General features: G+C 40.5%; 1 protein-coding gene across 1 annotated transcript in view; it reads left to right on the top strand.

Annotated features, from left to right (window-relative positions):
• The window catches only part of nsmfb (NMDA receptor synaptonuclear signaling and neuronal migration factor b), a 44705-nt gene that overhangs the window by 4122 nt on the left and 18714 nt on the right, over positions 1-21869 (top strand). The window contains exons 2-6 of the mRNA XM_054611401.1: positions 10406-10467; positions 11304-12074; positions 12280-12352; positions 14651-14656; positions 17320-17388. Of these exons, the coding sequence (XP_054467376.1) occupies positions 10406-10467; positions 11304-12074; positions 12280-12352; positions 14651-14656; positions 17320-17388 (981 nt within the window). The remainder of the gene's footprint in view (positions 1-10405; positions 10468-11303; positions 12075-12279; positions 12353-14650; positions 14657-17319; positions 17389-21869) is intronic.

The following is a 21869-nucleotide window of genomic DNA, read 5'->3' as shown; positions in this document are numbered from 1 at the left end:
TAAACCTGTCACAATCACATAAATGGAAAACCATAACTGAGGCTTAAATACGACATGAGATTTTAAAATCCGGCTGTGCTGATGGATATTTGGTGCCCGTAATGATGTTATGGCATGGTGGCTGCATTACAGCAGGTCTGTATTAATTGATGCAGCCAAGAGAAACCTAAAAGATGAGAGAGAGGGAGGCCGAATTTCTCCCACTGAACACATGGGTGCAGCAGGAGGGGTATAGAAAGAAAGTAAGGTGGGATAATCAGCCTGGTTTACCCAGGAATAATGTTGACTATTTACAATTTGAGGTCAGAAATTTTCCTACAGTTTTTTGTTAATGGTTTTCAGGGCAGTCCCATCACGTTCTCACTCCCAAACCCGTCCAATACCGACGCTGCTTTTAGCCAATATGCTCCAAGCCATTTGAACAGCCTTCCAGAGGAATGTGGGAGTAGCTGAAATAAGAATTTTTAAAACAGAAACTAAAAAAAACATTGATTCAGTCTGGCTTTTATGTAGTGTTTAATAATTTAATGGTTTTTATTATTTTTATTATTACTAATTTTACTCAGTGTCGTCTGTGTTTTTATGCTCTGGCTTTAGTATTTGTACCTATTTTATTTTATTCAGTGTTGGATTTTTATTTATTTTTCTTAACTTTATTTTCTCTCTATCCGTCCAGTTTTAGTATTGTCAATAATTTGTAAAGTACTTTGAACTGCATATGATTTGTTTGAAAGCTGCTATATAAATCAAAATTAATTGATTGATTGATTGATTGATTGATTGATTGATTGATTGATTGATTGATTGAAACTATGATGATCCAGGTATCCATCTTCAGTCAGTTTTAGATATGGCAGGGACGGTTTGTCAGTTCCTGTTCGTTACATGCATAGTGTCTTTTCAAAATAAACTTCCAACGTAGGTTTACTTGGTTTTTATGTAGACTTGAGCAAAATAATACTTTGTTAGGTTTATGCCCACAAAAGTACTTAGTTAGGCTTAAGAAACGATTGTGGTTTGGGTCAAATAAGTCTACTTGATACATACTTGATATATAAGTGACATAACAAGACTACGTGGTTTCACTAGGACAAGAACTGTGGTCTCCTGGGTGAAAGTCTGTGCACTGACCAAGCGGTGGAAGTTGACCAGTTGGTAGTGAGAAAGGGTTGGCAAACCACATATCATATATCATTATTCGGATTGAGATTTGGAATTCAGAAGACCATTCCAAAAGCTTGATTCAAACCGGTTTAGCCATCCTAAAACCACTTTTCATGTGTGTTTAGTATTATTCTCCTGTTGGAACAGCCAAATGCTTTCAATATTTACCTGTCCAGCTGTGGTGTAAATGTTTTCCTAAATAACTCTGAGGTTATCTTCCTTTTTCACTGCTCTATCCACTTTCTGCAATGCACCACAGCAAAACAGCCTCAGAGCACAGTAATACCACCTCCATGCTTTGCAGTAGGCGACCAGAGTGTTCTCAGGGTTGAATGCCTCTTTTATTTTTTTCTCTGGTGTGCTTAGTGTAGTGTAGTGTTCAAGACGCACAACTGTTTTAATGGCCATTTCATTCCTTTATACAATAGCCAACAGGAAATTAGGGGGAGAGAGAAATCGGAAAAGCACACATGAAAGAACAACAGTAGCAAAATTGTCCATTTAATCTAAACCCCTATCTGGCAATGGGGAAAGTATTTAATTTCCACAAGATAAATGTTTTCATCAAGGCAGACACCTCTCTCAGACTACACCTAGACCATTATAGAACCCTAAAACTCCCCACTGTAACGAGAATAACAGCTGCTGTATATGATGCAATTTGGGTTTATTTCAGTTTTTTCCAGACTGAGCATTAAAACATTGGAATGACTTTGCTGAACAAACATCTGACATTTAATATTTGGGTGGGTGTGTGGTTTAGGGATTTTGGGACCATCTTGAAACTCATAACCTGCCCAGCCTTCAGAGAAATATATAATGATCATTTACTACCAAAGGGCAACAAAGCTCTTCCGTAGTGCCCCTTAAATAAAAGCCAACTTCAGCCCACAAATGTGTCTAACTTTATCTGAACCCGAGCCTGCTCACGCCTCAACGGGAGTCCTGCCTCTCTTTTAGATCAGACACTCTACATGTGTTTATCTCCCTCCACCAGCCTTTGAAGAACCCACTTATAGCCTCTTGGGAGATATGAGTAATTGCCTGACTCGTGGCATTTTTTGTCGGTGGAGTGTAGCGGAGCAAGTGTCCGTTAATGAAGTCATCAACCTTTCACTAGCTAACCTTCAGAGTGTGGACCGTGACAAAGACAGATAACAATGGACACAGGCCACACTGGTGCTAGGGGAATTCTTAAGTAGTATGGATTTACAATATACATCCATCTGATAAATTGTTGATGGGAAATTCATATGATTTATTTTTCAGATAATTAAATAATAACCGATAAATACAATCAAAAAATCAAAAACCAAATTGATGGCATGCTTACGGTCAGAAACCCGCCCAGTGGAAGTATCCGTCTCAAAACAGCAACAAATCATAGTCGCTTGCTTTCTAGTCAGATAAGGAATGTAAATTGATATAAAAACACTGAAAGCAGGTGAACTGTCAGTCAAAAATTAAGAGATTAAATTTGTAAATTTGTTAGTTGATGATTTAGATGTGAAAGTAGTTGAAATGTCAGTTGAAGATTAAGAAATGAACACAGCAATAGATGCAGGTTAGATTTCACTTAAAGAGATAGTTGGCTTGTGCACTGGGAATAGTTAGAGTGGTGGAATGGAACCAATGGAAGCGATTAAAATGTCATTAGTTGTTGTCACCTGTCTGTGAATGTTTTTGAGACAAAGTTAGCAAACTTAAGTGCATTCAAATAGAGCAACCTTTTTTATGTTTTTGTTGAGCAATTTCATGTAAATGAAACTCTTAAAGGGACAGGCTTTAGTGAAATCTGGTGGTTGCAACCATATGTATACCCCCATTCTTTCTGTCGCCAATGTTTTACGCAACCAGTGACCAGAAGTTACCATATTTGGAATGCGGAGAAGTGATGTAGAGATGCATATACGTCTCTGGTAGAGGCCTTTCAATCACAAGGATACCCACCCTAAACCATACTCTGCTTTATGGTCTATTATACTCTAAATGGACCATCATTTACTAAATTAACATCATGCTGTATTGAAGAAGACGGCTGTGGCATAGTGGAGAGCAAGGTCGTTCTCCAATCAGAGGATCGGTGGTTCGATACCCGGCTTCGGCAGTCGATGTGTCCTTGGGCAAGATACTTAACCCCAAGTTGCTCCCGAAGGCTTGCCATCGGTGTGGACTGGATGTTGCATGAATGTTAGTTAGAGTCTGATGGTGGCACCTTGCATGGTAGCCTGTCATCAGTGTGTGAATGGGTGAATGATATGTAATATACTACTGATTGTAAGTCGCTTTGGATAAAAGCGTCTGCTAAATGACTGTAATGTAAAGAAGACTTGAAACTAGAGATTGAGACCATAAACTCATCTTTACACTGTTTACTGAGGTAATAAATCAAGAGAGAAGTAGAGTCATTTTCTCACTTCCATACAATCAGAGGAGTCGCCCCCTGATGGACATTAGAGTAAATTCAAGTTTAAGGCATTTCAGCTTTCATAACCAAATATTTCCACTGATTTAGGCTGTGCGTCTGTAGAGTCAGTGTTTCGTTTGTTGGTTCTGGGCTGCAGTAGAAACATGGCAGTCTCAGTGCAGAGGACCTGCTCTCTATGTAGATATGAGGTGCTCATTTTAAACTTATGTAAACACAAGGATTCCTACTTTTACGTGATTTTACACTAACAACAACATAGTTATGAATATTACATTCCATTCTTACTAAATAGATCCCTAGAAATTCTACACACTGACCCACTAATAGTTGTGTAATACAAAATAAAATGAGACCCAATTATCCCTGATCACGCATCCCTGTTTATTTTCCTCACACATATTTCTTTAGTCTGACAACCTCTTTTTTTTTCTCAATTATGCGACTTAAGATCTATAGCTTCAAGATAAGCGAGATGTAACATTTGATTCAGGGACATATTTTAATTATTTCTGTTCAGTCCTTCTTTTCCTTCTCCTCCCACTCTACTTCACAGATTTCTCTCTTTTTCCTCCAGGGGGCAAAGTCAGTTTTCTTTAATAACATAACCATTCAGGCTATAATGATTCCCTGCTAATGAAGCAGGGAGGTGAGCAGTAAGATGACCGCGCAGTGCCCTCATTGATCTCACCAATTATGGTCTGTATCAGTGATCAGCACCCAGTGAGCGGATGAAACATGGAGGGCACAGCGGGGTCGGAACAAATGGAGCTTCTTGAGCGGGCTGAACTCATCTCAGAGCCTGTCACAGTGAGGCAATGCACTCACAGTCTACCTGATGACACAGCATTGTTTTTAAGAAAAATAACTGCCGTATCAGTTACACTATACTGCTTTCATGATACATTCGGGCTGATGTTGCTTTTTATTGAACATCAGACCATCAGTGTCATTGACTTCTGGTATGATTGATGTTTCTGAGTGCAGCTACAAAAAATATATAGAATTTGGTTTTCACCTACTGAATAATATGTTTTTTAAGTCATGATTTATTTAAAGGTTTTAAGGGAAGAACACAGAGCAGGAACAGGGTGGTTTATTTTTCTTTTATTTTTTTTGCCGCCGACACCATTGCTGATTGTCTATGAGCTGTATCGACTTTGTGGAGTTTTTTCCTTTTCCGATGCGACGGCTGAAGGACAGAGGACCTCTTATGCTGTACAGACTGTAAAGCCCTCTGCAGCAGATTTGTTATTTGTAATATTGGGAATAATTAATTGACTATAATCGTCTATTATTTTTGTTTTGTTTTGGTGTTTTTTACTTTTTTCAACACTGATATTTTTATCGGCCCAAAGTCAGTGTAAACCGACAAAAATCTAAATGTTTTCCTCATAATTGTTGTCATCTAAAGTGGTTATTTTCCATAAATCACACAATTAAAATGGTTAGAAAATAAAATATGTTATTTTTACCTTGGCATTAGTCGTTTTTATGATGTCGTATGATTAGTGATGATAGTGATGATTAGTAAAACGGGGCAAAATTCCCTCTCTCATATCTACAGTATGTTATATTGCTGTGAAAACATCTCCTTCAAATATCTGCATTTATTCAAGTTTCTTGCCAAAACTTCATTTTAAAAGTAACATTTTAACACATTACAACGTTAATATCAACCCTTGCCTGGTACTCGTTTTTTTTACTGAAAAGCTTTTTAGCTTCATGTGCTGTGCCACTGTGCTGTTTAGCGGCTGCTAACAGCTAACGCTAACTAGCTCTCCTCCCTCATATTATCTAAAAACTTTGCTTTTCTCGCATGCCTCTTAAGTAAATGGAGGCCACACCTAACAACAGCAAAACTCCATCATAAATCTAGGAAAGAGAGATAACTGGTTGCACCGTGTCCCCACCTTTTTAGATCAGAACATGTCGGGAGATATTGGAAAACAGTGTAAATATAGATTGTGGCATGTTTTTTTGTGACATTGCCTTCCTGTTAATATTTGATCAAAAAAGACTCTTACACAACTCCTACAGTATAATCCAAATCGTTAATAATCGTTTATTTTATGAGCCCTATTGTCTCAGTTGCACTGAGAGTTTGTGCTTTTTTCCCCCGATATCTTTAGATTCTTCGTTCACCCTCGCAGGTTTTCTTAAAGGATTCAAGGTAACGCTTTGTGAGCAATTAATATGCAAATGGTCATTTTGTGGGTGAATTATTCCTTTAAATTAATTCACGGGATACACTGCATCAGTGGCATCCACATAATATTCCACTGTAGAGCTTTATCTATAAGACCTTTCCAGTGTAGATGTTGCCCAGCCACTTATTTACCCGTGTTCCAGTCTCCAAAATGCCAAGCGAAATACACGTCTACACGCATGCTAGAGGCTACTATGTACTTACAGAGTACTTGGCATGTATTGTACGCACAAAAGCCTACACGATGAAAACGCACACGGGACATGGACAAAAGCAAAAACCACTCAGTCAAACTACCAGAGGACGCTTTTATTCTTGTATCCGTACCGCTGAGGCTCTTCTGTTTGCTCCTCCAGCACCACTGACACGTGAATGTGTCCCCAGGCATCTTCAGCCTGCATCATCCCTATGGGCCTCATATACTCAGCCATCCCACCGCTCCACACATAGAGAGAAGGAGAGGAAGAGGAAGCCCGGCACATGACATCATCTAGTTTCTAGACCATATGTCTTCAATCTGCTCCGACCCCCACTCCTTATTTAATACTCGTTCCTTTACTTATTATGCCTCCCTTCTCCATCCCACTTCCCACTCCCTCCGTACTTTCTATTTCGGTCTTATGAACACATCTCCCTTATGTCACCGCGTTGCTTCTCCCCCCCTCCTCATGTCACATGTCTGAAACAATGCAGCGGGATAAACTCGGCTGCGTCGGGGCGGCGGCAAGACAAGAACGGAACTCAGCAGAGTCCAACTGTGATGTATAATTAATGTGGTAAAACACTCAGGGACCCAAGCGTCACATGTTTTGTGTTTGGAAGTATTTCTAAGTGAATGCGTTTAAAAAGTGAGGCGACCGCCATGACTAGGCTTATCCAATAACCACGATGGCCTGAGGAGCATGTGGAGCCTTTGCTGTGTGTGAGCGTGAATAAGCCTCAGCCTCTTGTGTGTGAATGTGTGTATGAATGTTGACATGTACTGTACAGCGCTTTGAGCGGTTGGAAGACTAGAAAGGCGCCATATATATATTTATGTATAAATGAAAGTCCATTTACTAATTTTAGCTGCTCCAGTTTCAGGTGTGCACTAGCACGACTTTGACACTTAAAGTTACACTGAGAAACTTGCAACTGGTTATGAAACAGTCTCAATCTAATGCTGGTGCCTCCAAATGACCGACATAAGTAAACAAGACCATCAGCAATAAGATATGTCTATTTCTATATAGTTATTCTTAATGCTTGTCCTCGGCGCTAACGGGTCAGATTCAGCCAGAGATCAGATTAATTCATTCAGGTTCACCAGAAACTCCTTCAGTTCAGACTCCACTCTGGCAGCAACCAATGCACCGTGGACAGAACCAGATCCGTCCAGGAGCAGAGTTTGGTCCACCTGCTCTGTTGGGAGCCAGCACCGACACCATGGAGCTGGAGGCCCAGGCCAAATCGCTAGGCCCGGTGGAGGGAAGGGAGGCACAGAGAACCAGAACCAGGACTGCATGGAGAAGACCTGTTAAACCCTGCTGCAGTAAAATTAGAGGTTTTCTAAAAGGACTCTGGTCCTTGAAATCAGTGCCACTTTAGTTCACACGGACAAAAAAGGTTCCATGTAGTAGCTCTAAATAGAATGATGTCGGCAGGCATGCCTTTGACATGTTGAGAGCCGTTGAGAGGCAATCAAAATGTTCCCAAACCTCGGATCTTGTACCTTTTAAGGAACTTCTGCATTTGGCTTTACTTTTCAGGGCCCCATGAGCTTTACCTACAATACTTTATATTAATGACATATTGATTAAATAAATTCATTAAATATCCCGATATACAATTTACAACTACTGAACATCATGTTGTCAAAATAACTGAGTAAGTTGCTTGTAAAACCTAGTAAGGATAAATATTTTACACGTTTAACTTATCTCACATGAAGGGTTTGCTCTGGTTTAAAGCAGCAGGGCAGTAAAATATCAGTCTTGATGGAACTTTTTCAATAAGCTCTATGAATTCAGACCGTGTCTGCTCGGGATACCGCAGCAGTTTGTCCTCTGTGAACAGTGACGTGTTTTTTTGACATTGCTTCTACTCCCAGCTTAGCGTATGGAATATTTATTGAAACCGATAGATTGGAGATGATTGCCTTTTCTTCCTCATGCCCTCCTCCTCCTCCTCCTCCTCCTCCTCCTCTCCTCCACCATCTAGGCTTGGAGGGGAGTTTTCACGGTGTGCGCTGCACGTGCCCTCTTACATTGAGTTACTTAGGGTGTCGTAGCATGTAGGCCACAGCAACAACACAGCAATTCCATTTCCCTGCAGCTCCCCCCTGAGATTCAGCCCTGTGTGCATGTAGAAAGTGTAATTTGTGTGTGTGCAGCCCATTTTCTTATTTCTTAGTGTCCGTGTATCCTCGTGTGCAGATGGCAGGAACGCCAGGTCGGAGGGAGTGGGAGGAAAGTGATTACAGGCTTTAATCGTTGTGTGTGTGTGCGTGTGCGTGTGTGTGTGATATCTTTTATGACCTGTATTATAAGTGTGTGGGTGTTTCAACAGGAGAGATCTGTATCTGGCTATGAAACAAAACATTACACACTATAGTACTACAGCTGATTGTAATGGATCTCGTGTCAGTTTAGGTGAGCAATGAAGAGTCTGGATATCACTATTCTAAGATAAGTTGGACTGATATTTGGCGGCTCCTTAGTTATTGTCTTCGAAACTATAAAGTACAGAATAATGATGCTGCAGCTATTGTGAGGCATTTTCTACTTTTCAAAGGAGAGTTAAAAGTGTTTTATCCTGTAAAGCCTACAAACGTTCATACAGGACCCCCGCTGTTTAGTGATTCATGACATCTGTCTCCCTACAACAACATTCAGCAAATGGAATGACCAATCGTTATGTTTGTAGTCCATTCAGAAAGTGGAAGCTACATTTCTAGGCTAACTATCTTCAGCTCAGAAAGTACGAAATATGGGCATGACTTTGATAATTTTTACGTTTATCGACTTATTGTACGATATAAATGGACATGACCTCAATCATTTTTACGTTATCGTCTTATTGTACGATGTATATGAAAATAACCTATATCATAAGTTCATGCCTTATGGTACGATATGCGATATGATGAACGAGACCTTAATTACTTTTACGTTATCAACTTTAAGATATAAATGGAAATGATCTAGATGATGTTTATGTTATAAACGTTAAGTACAGCATATGATAATGACCACAGTAATTTTTACGTTATCGACTTATTATACGATATATATGAACATGACCTCAATCATTTTTATGTTATCGACTTATGGAACGATATATAGACATGACCTAATCATATTTACGTTATCAACTTATCGTAGAATATATGGACATGACGGGCATCATTTTTGCTGACCTCCATAATGCCTGTTGTGTTTACATGAGTGTTTGTCTACATAAGAAGGTCTCCAACATTTTTGCCAACATGGTGCCAGAACAAACAGCAGGGCTTTCAGTTATATTGTACGATTGTGGGCAGTAAAAGGTTTTTTTCACAGCACAGAATGAACATAAAAAAAACTTGCTGAGACACGTTTCACTCTCTGTTTTATGAACAAGTTGAATGGACGTGGTTTCAAAGCTGCACTCCACAGATACAGTGTGGGAACATTTTGTCCTTAAGCTGAATGAGAGAGGAGAGCCCATCAACATGAATGAGCCTTTGTTGGGTTTTATTTTATTTAGGATATTTCACATTTATTCACATTCAATGTCTGAATATTCTTTAGAATTAAATGTTTATTGCTCTTTTGAAAGGCTGTATTATTATATTATATTATCATGATATCAGTGGCATAAAATGTTCTTAAAAGGACTCTAATATTGTTTATTGCAATTATTTCAGAGTTGGCACATTGAACTTCTGTCCCTTCTTTGTTTCTGTCATGGCTTTAGCACAACAGGACCCAGTTTAGGTCCTTAAGCAGTGCAGACATTGCTATTTTGATATTCTGTGACCACCAATACTGAACATGCAAGTGGATTTGGACAAAACATCCATTAAACCTCTTATGTTTTAGTCCAAAAAGGGTCATTTTTGGTAAAGCCTGACAGCAGCAGTGCGGAGAGAATTGCGTGAGTAGCATTACACTGAAGAGTCCTCTCATTATGTTCTATAAACTAGAGACAGTCTGCCACATAGATTCTCTGCACCACACGCCAGGTCCTCACCGTTCCTGCCAATATGTGTGCTTTCATCACATGTATATACGGGCCTGGGTTTATTTCCTGGCTTTATGGCTACCGCATGCAGAGTCGCCGTCCCCTATGGGGCCCGTCAGCTGTGCAGGGGAGGCAAGCTGTAACTTCCAAGCTGTCTCACAGTTCTCTAGAACACGCTGTTACAGAGTACGTATTCAGGACAGTCACAAAGCGTAATAAACTCAACTGCTAGTATGTGATGACAGCCACCCACCAAGAGGCCTCGCAGATAAAAAAAAAAGTCAGAACGGATTGTTTATGTGGAGAGAGTCCTGACAGTTTGTGAGTCACCTCTCTGTGTTTGACAATATCAGTGAGCAGTGGGGCTCAAGGGTTAACTGCTGCAATTTATTTCTTCTCTACAGAGCAGCCAGAGCTTTTGGAGAATACCTGTCCAACACCAATCCAGAGAACCGCAACGGAGCAGGTAGGTGATTCATTACAATCATTATCTTAGCACCAAACACTGAACACCAAAAACGCCAGACACACTGTAGTGGCAAAATGTAAGTGAATATTATCCCCAAAATTTGGGCTGGCTTGAGGAAAAAGCAGCCGTTTTATCTACAACATAAAATAGTGCAGAAGTGAAAATATAGGGATATAATAGAGCATATATATATATATATATATATATATATATATATATAAATGATATATATATACACATATATAAATATATGTGTGTGTGTGTATATATATGTGTATATACAGTACCAGTCAAAAGTTTGGACACACCTTCTCATTCAACTACTTTGAAGAATCTTATGTGAAGAATCTTATGAACCTGTGAGGTTTGGCGAAGTAGTGTGTGTAAATGAGCTTTCCAGCTGCAGTAGTTCACCAATAAGCCCCTCGAGCAACACATATTTTTCACAGGGATGCACGGATGAACTTTGCTGTGCCACTTTTGTCTCAAACTTGTTTATCCACAGAACAGATAGCGTGAAAAAAACACTGCCTGCAGCTGCTCAGTCTGTGTGGAGGAGCATCTATCCTTCATGACCCTACGGGCTGGATTTTTTTTTATTTCTCAGCTCGTCCATTTCCAATCAGTCCTCACCTGCTTTTTATTATCACTCAGCCACCTCTCTGCTTTTCCTTCTCATCTTCCCAAAAGCTTTGCTGGCTCGCTAATGTTTACCCTTCTCCTGCCAAAGCTATGAATCCCAAACAAACAATCTCTCTGTTCATTTATCTTTCAGGTATTTATCTGTATAAATTAGAGACATTTATTGCCATTTTTTCTCTCTCTATCTCCAGATCACCTATTGTCTGACACCTTCCCCAGCCAGGACTGCGACTCTCCAGGCGTCAGCCGCCTGCACAACAACAATCTGACACCACAGATCCACTGCTTACACATAGCTAAACCCAACCAGTCCAGCCAGTCCAATCCCAGTGCTCATCCACAGTCTCAGCGTCAGGGAAAAACCCTCCAGGCTCAAGCACCCTTGTGCCCCTCCAAACGTCGACTCTCTGCTGAGCGCAGCCTCTCCACGGAGGACCCTCCGGGGGCCCGAGGCCCAGAGGAGATCGTGGTGGTGAAGCCGGCCCGGGTGTACACCATCACCAGGGAAGGAGGGATGACCCTGGGGGGCCGAGGCAGCGAGGAGAGCCTGGAGCTGGAGGTGCTGAAAGGCTCCAGGGAGCAGCCCCCGTCCCAGGCCCCGGTGTCCGCCAACCACGACCCGTCCTGCACCAGCCAGCCGTCCGCGGCATCCACCCGCGGCAGCCATCACCGTAGCAGCCATCACCGCAGCAACCATCACCACACCCACCAACATCACGGGGGCCATCCGCCTGCATCGCAGCCGCTGCAAAGCTCGGGGAGTGCCAGCAACATCCGGGACTGGGGGACGAGGAGAGGGGGGTCGCGGGAGGACTACACCCCGGACTGTGTGGCTTGCATTCGGGCTCCGTGTCAAAGCCAGCGCTCCCTGGACCTGGACACCTCGCTGCAGGATGGAGGGAAGCCACGCAAGAAACTGGAGAGGATGTACAGCGAGGACAGAGCGTCTACTGATGACAGGGGTAAGGAAAGACAATACGTACAGTTTGTAAAGTAATAGGTGTGAAAGACGATGCCAATTCTAAATATTAAGAGAAAAAACAGTACAACAGGTCTTTTTTTAGGCTCATTCACCATCGGATGTTTCACACCACACGAGCCTCCTCCACTAATTGTAACGCTCTCCTCGCTGACGCCACGCCTTGCTTTTGTGTTGTGTGTTTGCAGAGGACAATCCTAATAGCTGGTTCCCCAAAGAGAATATGTTCAGCTTTCAGACAGCCACCACCACCATGCAGGCGTGAGTATGGCATGGAGTACCGCCTTCACTCCCACTCCCTTACATCAGTGTCTTAATGCACCACCACTGTGTTGGCAGGATACGGCTCGGCCTTTTTCCTTCCAAGATTTGCAGCTCAAATGTAGTGTTCTACTACAAACATTTTAATGAGCATTCACACATTTCTCACTTGTTGGTTTGGCCAATACATGAAGCCTTTACAACTTGTCATCATTCCACTCCTGTTATTCCCCTTTTATGTTCATCTCTGAGTAATGGAAGTCATCGGCTGCTCATAATGAAATTACTTTTTTAACCGAATGGAAATTAAAGTTTTAATTTGATTAAGTATAATGTAGTATTAAATAACTAATAAGAATAATGTTGATTTTCATGTTTGAAAATTGAAAACTCTCTTGACAAATGAGTTTTTATGTATTCTTAAACATTAAGCTGCCATAATGATAAAACATGTTGAAACTGAATTTTCTTTTTAGATTTAAAATTGGCTGAAAATGTGCAACTCAAGCTTAAAATCAAAACTACAAACTGACATTAAATTGGAATTAACTGAATTTGTATGATTTACTTATTTTAGCACATCTCTATTGAAAATTGCATGGAAATTGCTGTTTTTATGGTCATTTTCTTAATGGTCAATGTTTTATAATGGATGACTCTGGACGATTTCCTAAAAGAGGTTTGGGAGAAATCCCCTTCCATGAAAACAGTTATTTGAAATGATCGATGTTATTTCTTTCTATTAGCCTGCAAATTTCCAATTCGAAAATGACCACTTATCAATGTACAGCATTATTCTGAGAAGTAGCAAAGAAATGATTTACTTAACCACTTAAAAATAATTTTATTCTGAGGATTCAACTGAAGGTTTTCAGATGAGTGCTATTTCACTGGCTTTTGTAAAACTTAAAGGCCTGGTCACATCAGAGAGCGGTACAGCCAAGTTCATCCACGCTTCTTTGTGAAATATTTGGTCGTAGAAGCTCTTACTCTATGCAAACTATAATATTAAAAACTCGTAATTTCTGAAATTAGAGGTGCTGAACAAATTTAAAAAAGCATTTCAATTGCCTCTAAACGGCTCTCAACATGGTGCCAATTTAAATGTAACGATGCAAACAGAGCTAACAGCGCAAAAGAAGCAAACAGTGCTGACAGAGCTCAGTGTTTTGCTGTTAAAGTCTTAAATATATACTTTTTTCATGGATATTCTCTGAGATTAAAGTGATACATTTACAAGAACATTCTTAAGAATTCTCTTTGATTAATGTGACCAGTGACGATTTTTCGGTCAGTATTTACTCCTTTTACAAACTGAATTTAGATTATATTCTTAAGATGTATAAAACACCAACACATTTAATTGTGAGGGAAAAGTCTTCCTTCTTTATTCTCTTTAAAAATAATAAAGATTTCTATTTATTCTTTATTCTCAAACACTGCTGTGACCAGTTCTTTGCTTTTGACCATTTAAAGATCCAAACCAAACAATCAACGTGTCAACTTGAATGTGTGTTGGTCATACATACACCAACACACACACACACACACACACACACACACACACACACACACACACACACACACACACACACACACATGGAAGCACCCTCCGCACCTCGTGAAGAGCTAATTATCACCTGTCACCCAGATCTTATAATCATGGCCCTTAAACAGACAAAGCTCATCCCCTTGTGATCTCTCCCTCTTGTCTCTCCCACGCTCCCTCTTCTCTCTCCCATATGTCAGTGCCTCTCTCCTCCCATTTTTTCCATCTGTTTCCATCCGTCCCTATCGAGGTCAGACTGATACATGGGCCTGACTCTGGCCTTTGATTAAAACGACTGGCCTGTCAGTGTCTCTCCCCTTCTAAAATGAAGGGTGTGTTGCAGTTTGATTAATTACACATTTAGCGTAGAATTGATCAAACTATTGTCCATAGGCAGTCCCACATTTTGATACGATCAGATAGGTATGTGCATTATCATAATCTGTCTTGTGCTGTCCCTCACTTCTTTCCACCATTGATATCCAATGTTTGTGTCCTGAGTAGATTGACAATCATTACGTCCTTGCTCACTGACATTTTGAGTTTTGAGTATTTGAGTCAGGACTTTTTCCATTGGAGTCGTGTTTTTCATTTTGCTGATTGGATCTTCTGAGAGTGAGAGCTGCAACATAAAGCAGTCTCTGATATGTGTGAGTGCCCTGTTGCTGACTTCTCTTTTTTATTTTGTGCTCTCTCTTCTTCTTCTTCTTCTCCTCTCTATGTGGCGGCTTTCCAAACCACGACCGTAGAATATCGTGAGTAACTCTTTCAACCGCCACCCACTGTTCTTCCTCATCTCTCTTCCTTATTTTTTCTCCCTCACTCTGTTGGTTGGGTAACATGTTTTTAACCCTTTTCCTCTTGTGGCTTTGTGTTATTCAGTCTGCTGTGTCCTTAACCCCCCCGCCCCCTCTCAAAACCTCAGTGGCTGTTGGACTGAGTGTTTGAAGTTATAGATCCAGTCGACAGTCAACCCCAGAGCAGGGAAGGCAGGGTACTGTAGGAAGGAAATCAGCAATACTAAATTCACTGATGACAAAGAAGTGTTGAGGTGTTGGTGTAGCTCCTCCTAATGGTGGTAGTTCCTTAAAGCTGCAATGTGTAAGATCTGGCCACACGCTCCTGACAAATAGGGGGCAGCATTTCACCTCTACGGCTGGGTCCATCCAATCTAAATATAGAGCCATCAGTTATTAAATAATGCAAAATTATACTCAATTCAACCTAACCGTTGAAAATCTTAGAGCCGGTCAAAATAATACTTCTGTAGAATCTTCACATGTAGTTTACAGTAGCCATCTAGGTTTTTCAGTTTGATAGTTTCTTTATTGAACTAAATTGAAAGTGACAGAACGAAGAAAACAATCCACAGCTTGGTCTCCAGCTAACTACTGACTTGGGTGCTCTATACGCTCTACCCCTGGTGAGGTAATCTCCTGACAGAGGGGGAGGTAAAAAGGAGAGGGTGCACATGTTGACGTCTGTACTAATTATGATAAGATGGTTTCTTCAAAGTATAAATAAGACGCACCACTCTGTTTTATTTAAAAACTTGGAAATATAGAACGTGGACTTCATGGTTTTGTACACAGAGTGGTTCTAAGATGAGGTTGCATTGATTTACATTTTGACGCGTTCAAGCAATATTCAGTTATTCTTAGTTTTGGGCAATTCTAGAAGTAACAGCTTTATCATGATTTGTTCAAATATAATCTTTTAAAAGTTACATTTGTGGCAAGAAACTACTTCAACAAGTAATGCAGTTTGTTTGAAGGAGATATTTACACAGCAATATGAAATATATATTGAGTGACCTTTTTAATATAAAATAAAAATAAAAACTACTAAAATAAATATAAATATATAAACACTGGCTGAAGGTTTCAGATTCAGTATCAGGGAAAAACATTTTGCATAGTGCACACTTACAGTATGTAAAGCATTGGACAGCAGTATCATTACTCAGCTATCAAAACTTTTGCACTGTGAGACTATTTCTAATTATTATATATATTAATACTTCAACACAGTTAGTAATAGTTGCTTATGACAGTTAGATCTTGTGGCTTATTTTCATCCTCGGTAAAGTAATATACCCCAATACAGTATCGTAATATTTAAGTAAATGTGAGTTAAACTCAGCTAGTGTTATAATAGGTTCAACTTGTTGCTCTTCATTTTTGGTTAATTCATGATTTAATTTTAAGTTAATACATGACTCTGTATAGAAAATGGCAGTATTTCTGAACCTGTTGCAAGTTAACATCACAAAGACATCCCCATACGAAGCAGAGTCGTATAATGGCCACAAACAAACAGGGGTATTGACGAAATGTTTACCAGCCTACACTGTTTTTTTTTTGTTTTTTTTCCCTAACCACTTGGTTTTTATTTGGAGGGCTCTCAGCTTTTTACAGTTTCTGATTACGGCAGATGGTGGTAGTAGCAACAGGCCAAGACATGTTCCTGTTCTTCAGGGAGGGGGGACAGGAAAGTGATGGAGCTCAGGGGGGGGGGGCTCCATCACGACCTGTAACAGTAGTGCAGACGCTAGAGCTATCAGATAATAAGCGCTACACGGGCTCCAGTGACTTGGGCCCATTGTTTCTCGTTCCAACAGGCTCATCAGCTGTCCATCTGTTGTCAGTCACAAGCTGACATACGTTGTCACGAAAGACTCTCATTACGTCTGACATCCTGTCACAGCCATTATGGGCCCCTCTGGGAAAGGCACACCAAGGCTCACCAACATACACACTGACAGAATGAGAAGTAATCAGATACAAAGACGGCACATATATAAGATAAGTTTAAGTATTGTTTAGGAATCGGTTGGCTAATCACTAAATAATTTAGTGAACTCACGTTGGATAGGCAGGGTGGGTTTCTTGGTACTCCTCAGTGTCTCTTCCTGTGGATCCCTATCTTGCATTGTGGTCCTGGTGTATTTGTGCGTGTGTGTGTGTGTACTTCTTGAGAATATAAACATGTCCTCTGGTGGACACAACGTCCCTGTGCTGCTAACTCTAACTACTCTAAACCCCTCACTAACCCTTATGGACTCCAATCTCCTCACCTTTGAACCCCTCTATTGTTGCCCCAGCCCCACCTAACTGGAACCTCATATTTATGCCCGAAACCCAACTGGACCCAAAGGGCTCAAATCTGGTAAATTTATCTCAACTTTGTCACATTTCAGTAAAAAAGAAAAAAAAACAACTGTAGCTCCAAACCAAAAGTGTTCGGACTACAGGATAAACGATTTCCTAGATAAATCAGGTAAGTTCTGTAAAGAGAGTTCTAACCCATTGGGTCAGTTTGGGTTCCGACAAAATTCTGTGGTGCAGCTTAAAAAAAGAAAACTTAGAATATGATTTGCCCACGCAAAAATCCACTTAACCCTTTGACGTCCCGGCAGGGCTTTCCGAGGCATTGCTGAGAGAAAAAGGCGGAAAAGAGAGCAGGAGGCAGCCACCGTGATGGAGAGGTACCGTGTCCTGGCCGTCCTGTTCTGTCCTGTGTGGTGCTAAACGTCCCTGTGACAGTTCTATATGACACAGTAAAAAGAAATAGCCCTCTTTTCATATTAGATCTAAAAACCTCTTTTTTTCTCAATAACCTGCTTGGCTGATGTTTAAGCTAATTTCTACGTATAGAACCATGCCTTCTACTTTCTTTATGTTCTATCCCTGTTAAACTCCTGTTGGTGAAAGTCAACACTTCAAGCAGAGATAATTCAGCAGCTTGTTATTACCTCCTGTTGCTGGTAGGCTTTTCATTTGAAACTCGAATATTGAGTTTTATTGGCAGTAATGTGACGTGGTCGTGTACTGATGTAATAAGCGCTGTAGAAATGCACATGACGGTGAATTTTTAAGACCTCAATATACCAAACAGAATGCAATGTTATATCTGTTTGATAGTCAAACCAGCCATCGTGTGTTTGGGACCAGGAGAGGATATGGATCACATTTAGTCATTATTATTGTTAGTTTTATTTCAGGGTTTCCCAGCAGTTTATTACAATAATTATTAATGATATAATTGATTCTACTGATGCAAGCTGGACAATTAGAAACGATTCATTCTTTGAAGTTCATTGCACCCATTTTAAAGGTTATCAGCCGATTGAATGGGCGCTATCAATGGTTATCACTACCATTCTAATGCAGGCTGTCCCACTGCTCTTCTTGGCGAGACCTGCCCTGTGTATCTGGTTGAGGCAGAGACGATTGGTTAAGGTTAGGAATTGACCTTGAGTGGTAAGGGTCAGGATAGCACGTTGGTCAGGGAAGAGGACCCGAACAAATCAGGTTACTGGTACCTCGGCGAGCATTGACGCCTGGCCAATCATCGTGTTTGAATGCTGCACAGGGCGGGTCTTTCCAAGAAGAGCAGTGGGATTCATAATAACGCTGCAAACTGGCAAAACTGCACCTACAACGTTGGTTGGTAGGGATACTTAACGTTGTGGCTCATGTAATGTAATGTAAATACAGCACAATCCACTGCTAGAACCATCACACTTTTCATCAATGGTCATTTGGTGTGTACCGCTCCTGATAGACAACTAAGGGATACAAATACATGTTATAACCAACACCACTGTCTACAGCAGGCAAGAGAAAGACTAATCAATAAACTTGACTTGACTTAGATCTGATTAAAAGTGAAATTATGTTATGTTAAGGGCAGATTTCTTTAATCAAGTCTCCTCTCTCTAGCTTTGTCTTTCAATGCTTTCACACAGGAAAGGAAGATTCCTTGCACTCCTCCTGACAGTTGTGTGTGTGTGTGTGCGTGTGTGTGTGTGTGTGTGTGTGTGTGTGTGTGTGTGTGTGTGTGTGTGTGTGTGTGTGTGTGTGTGTGTGTGTGTGTGTGTGTGTGTGTGTGTGTGTGTGTGGTGTTTAACCAGTGTTCCTCACTGAACCCTGAAGTGCGCTAGTGGGGTCTATCAATACTCACTGCTCCGTGGCGGCCACTCCAAGTGAACAAATCAATCAATATTTGGCCAACAACCTCACATCCACCAAGGCTGAGACATGCCATTCCATGTTTGAGCCTGTGTGTGTGTGTGTGGGGGTGGCACGTTTTTAAGAAGCATTTAATTTCTTTATGTATTTGTGTGTGTGTGTGTTTGTTTGTGTGTGTTCAGGGCTGTGTACTCTCAGAAGGCAAGGCTTTTAATAGAAAGGTACAGCTCAGTTAGTTCCCCAAATCGAATTATGCATGTTCGAATAAGCAAGACATTTTTATTTTTCTTTGGTAAGGTCACGGACGGATTGAGAGGGTGGAGTGAGATAGATGCAGACACACGCGGGTATTCGAGTACGCACACCAGCTTAAATTTGACTCGGTAGTCTTGATGCGCTGGTGTTACTCAGTATGAAAATATTGCACCGGCTGACTGATGGATCCCCCTCGCCTCTGAGTCATACCGCTATTTTAGGCTCTGCCTTCAAGACTCCTGCAATCAACACTGACATGTCACCGTTGTTTCTTATGGAATGCCTCCAAACTGAACTTTGGATACAAAATAGCTGGAGTGAACGCATGTGGGAGGGTGTGTGCTTTGCACTTTTATGGACCTTGCTGCTGTTTGGTTAAGATTCCCCCAATATCATGAGGTTTTTAGTAATGAAACTCGTTGCTGTTGTCTGTCGGAGTGGCATTAACAACAGTGACTGCATGGGACAAGTTAGTAATAACTGACTAAAGGTGGGTCCTATTAAAAATAATGAGCTGCGGGGTTTGTGGACCAGCCATATCAGTTGTCACGAAACCTCATCACAGTTTCTCGAAGCTTTATTTCACATCACTACAATTTTTTTAGTTCACCTTAGAGCTCCCTGAGCCTGCAAACTCAACAATTCTGTGTAATTGGGTCCGTTAGCATCTTCATAACAAGAAAAAAGTATCCTAAAATGATTCATTGTTTCTTTGTCTGTCCATTAACAACATGTAATATATTAAAGGTAGTGCAAGGTAGCCCATCCATTTTTCCTTTATACCTCCATGCCGGCAACTGCTGTGGACTGGGGCATTATGTTTTCTGGTTGGCCGTCTTACTGTACACCCGTCTGCTCCATTCTCGTAAAGGCGATAACTCAGAAATGCCTGAAGGTAAAGATTATTTTGAATTTGGCCAAATGTTCACCTAGACTCAAGGATGAACTGAGTCAAAGACCTGGCCATAACTCAAGGATTCATCTGCACATGTTGACATTTTTACACTAAGGACTAATAGGATAAAATTCTGAATTTTGGACTGAAAATACAGCAAGACTAAACATGATTAAAATGTCATGCTCTTTAGGTCTTTTTTTCTAAACAGTTTCACCACTTTCAAGGCCTATCATCATTTTGCATATTACAAAAATACAGGTTTTCCTTGATAGCTGTGCGCTGTCAGTACCAGATGTTTCAACTAAAAGTGCACTGACATTCAGTTTAACAGTTTTATATCACTTTCAGCACTGTTCTGGCTGTTTGTGTTTGACTTCAACCAGATATTTCAAAACAGAAATGCTTAAGAATGCACTTGGGTCTTTTGGTCCATAACTGGTATATTTTTTGAAATCCTGTTGCAATCTGGTAGTGTTCCAGTTTATATTAAGCATGCAGTTGTTCAGCCTCTTCTGAAAAAAACAAAAACAAAACCTTTATCCATCTTCCCTAAACCTGTAGGATCTGCATATCTAATCTGTTTCTTATCTCAACATTTTTAGAGGAAGTTGTTGCCAAACAGCTCCCTGCTTTCTTGACTGCAAACAGCATTTTAGATAAATTCCAATCTGGTTTCTGTAAGAAGCATTCCACTAAAATTGCTCTTCTCGTCTCCGAAGACTTAATGATGTCTTCTGATGTTGGTGAATGCTCTGTTTTGGTGTTTATGGATCTTAGTGCAGCATTTGATACTGTAGATCACAGCATCCTGACTGAAAGGCTTAGGCAGTTGTTGATTGCCTCTGGGTTTTTCTGCATCACTTGGTCCCTACATGTCTAAAACTGCTGCTCTTTCATGTGGTGTGCCTCAGGGTTCCGTCTTGGGTCCTATATAATTTGCTTTGCATATGCTTCCCTATCACATATAATTAGCAAATACTTAAATGTATCTAATATCAGGCTTATTTATCATCCAAGTTGGACTACTGCATTTCCTTCACCTACCTAAGCACGTCATCCCTGACAAATCTCTATGGCAGATATCTCCAAAACTAGTCTAATCAAATTTTTCCATCTAGATTGATGAAAAGCACTAAAAGCAAAAAGAAATATGCATTATTGATTTTGGGGTGAACTGTCCTTTTAAGGTTCTTGTTTTTACAAACTGTATAGCCCGCATGGTAGAGGTGCACAGATCCGACTGTTTCGTTCCCGATGCCGATACCTGGGCTTTTGGCATCAGCTGATACAGAGTACCAATCTGTTACCAGTGCTTAATTAATAAGCTGTATGCCTTACTGTGTGGACGTGAGTGGCATTCATTCTAAAAATATAAGGCTGGTTTTAAACACCGTTTTAATAGCTTTACAAAATGGAACAATTAAATACATTGATTTAATTTAAAGAGTTAATTTGTATTGAAATAATAACAGCAACTTGGTTAAAAAAATTGTGCAAGAAGTTCCTGGTTTCATTCTGTCGCTTCACTTTAAGAGTGCCAAATTTAACATAACATGAGATGTAACTTTTTTCTCCATAAAAGAGAACACAGCACTTGACATTTGCAGTGAGATGCAGCATTCTTTTGAGCATTGCCAAATTCATAATAAGATGATTATATTATCGTTTTATGGCAGTTGTTCCAAATGTTTCTAGCCATGCTAAAGATTGCAATGTCGGTCTCTTGGTCCCTCAGTTGATTGGTCCACCACGCTGGTCCAGACTGAAATGCCTTAACAGCAATTTGATGAATTGCCATCAAATTTGGTCGAGACATTCTCGGTCCCCAGAGGATGAAGCCTA

The sequence above is a fragment of the Anoplopoma fimbria genome, chromosome 13, assembly GCF_027596085.1.
Source record: "Anoplopoma fimbria isolate UVic2021 breed Golden Eagle Sablefish chromosome 13, Afim_UVic_2022, whole genome shotgun sequence".
NCBI classification, from domain to species: Eukaryota; Metazoa; Chordata; class Actinopteri; order Perciformes; family Anoplopomatidae; genus Anoplopoma; species Anoplopoma fimbria.
Note: the sequence above shows the minus strand (reverse complement) of the source record. Positions and strands in the feature narration are given on the sequence as shown.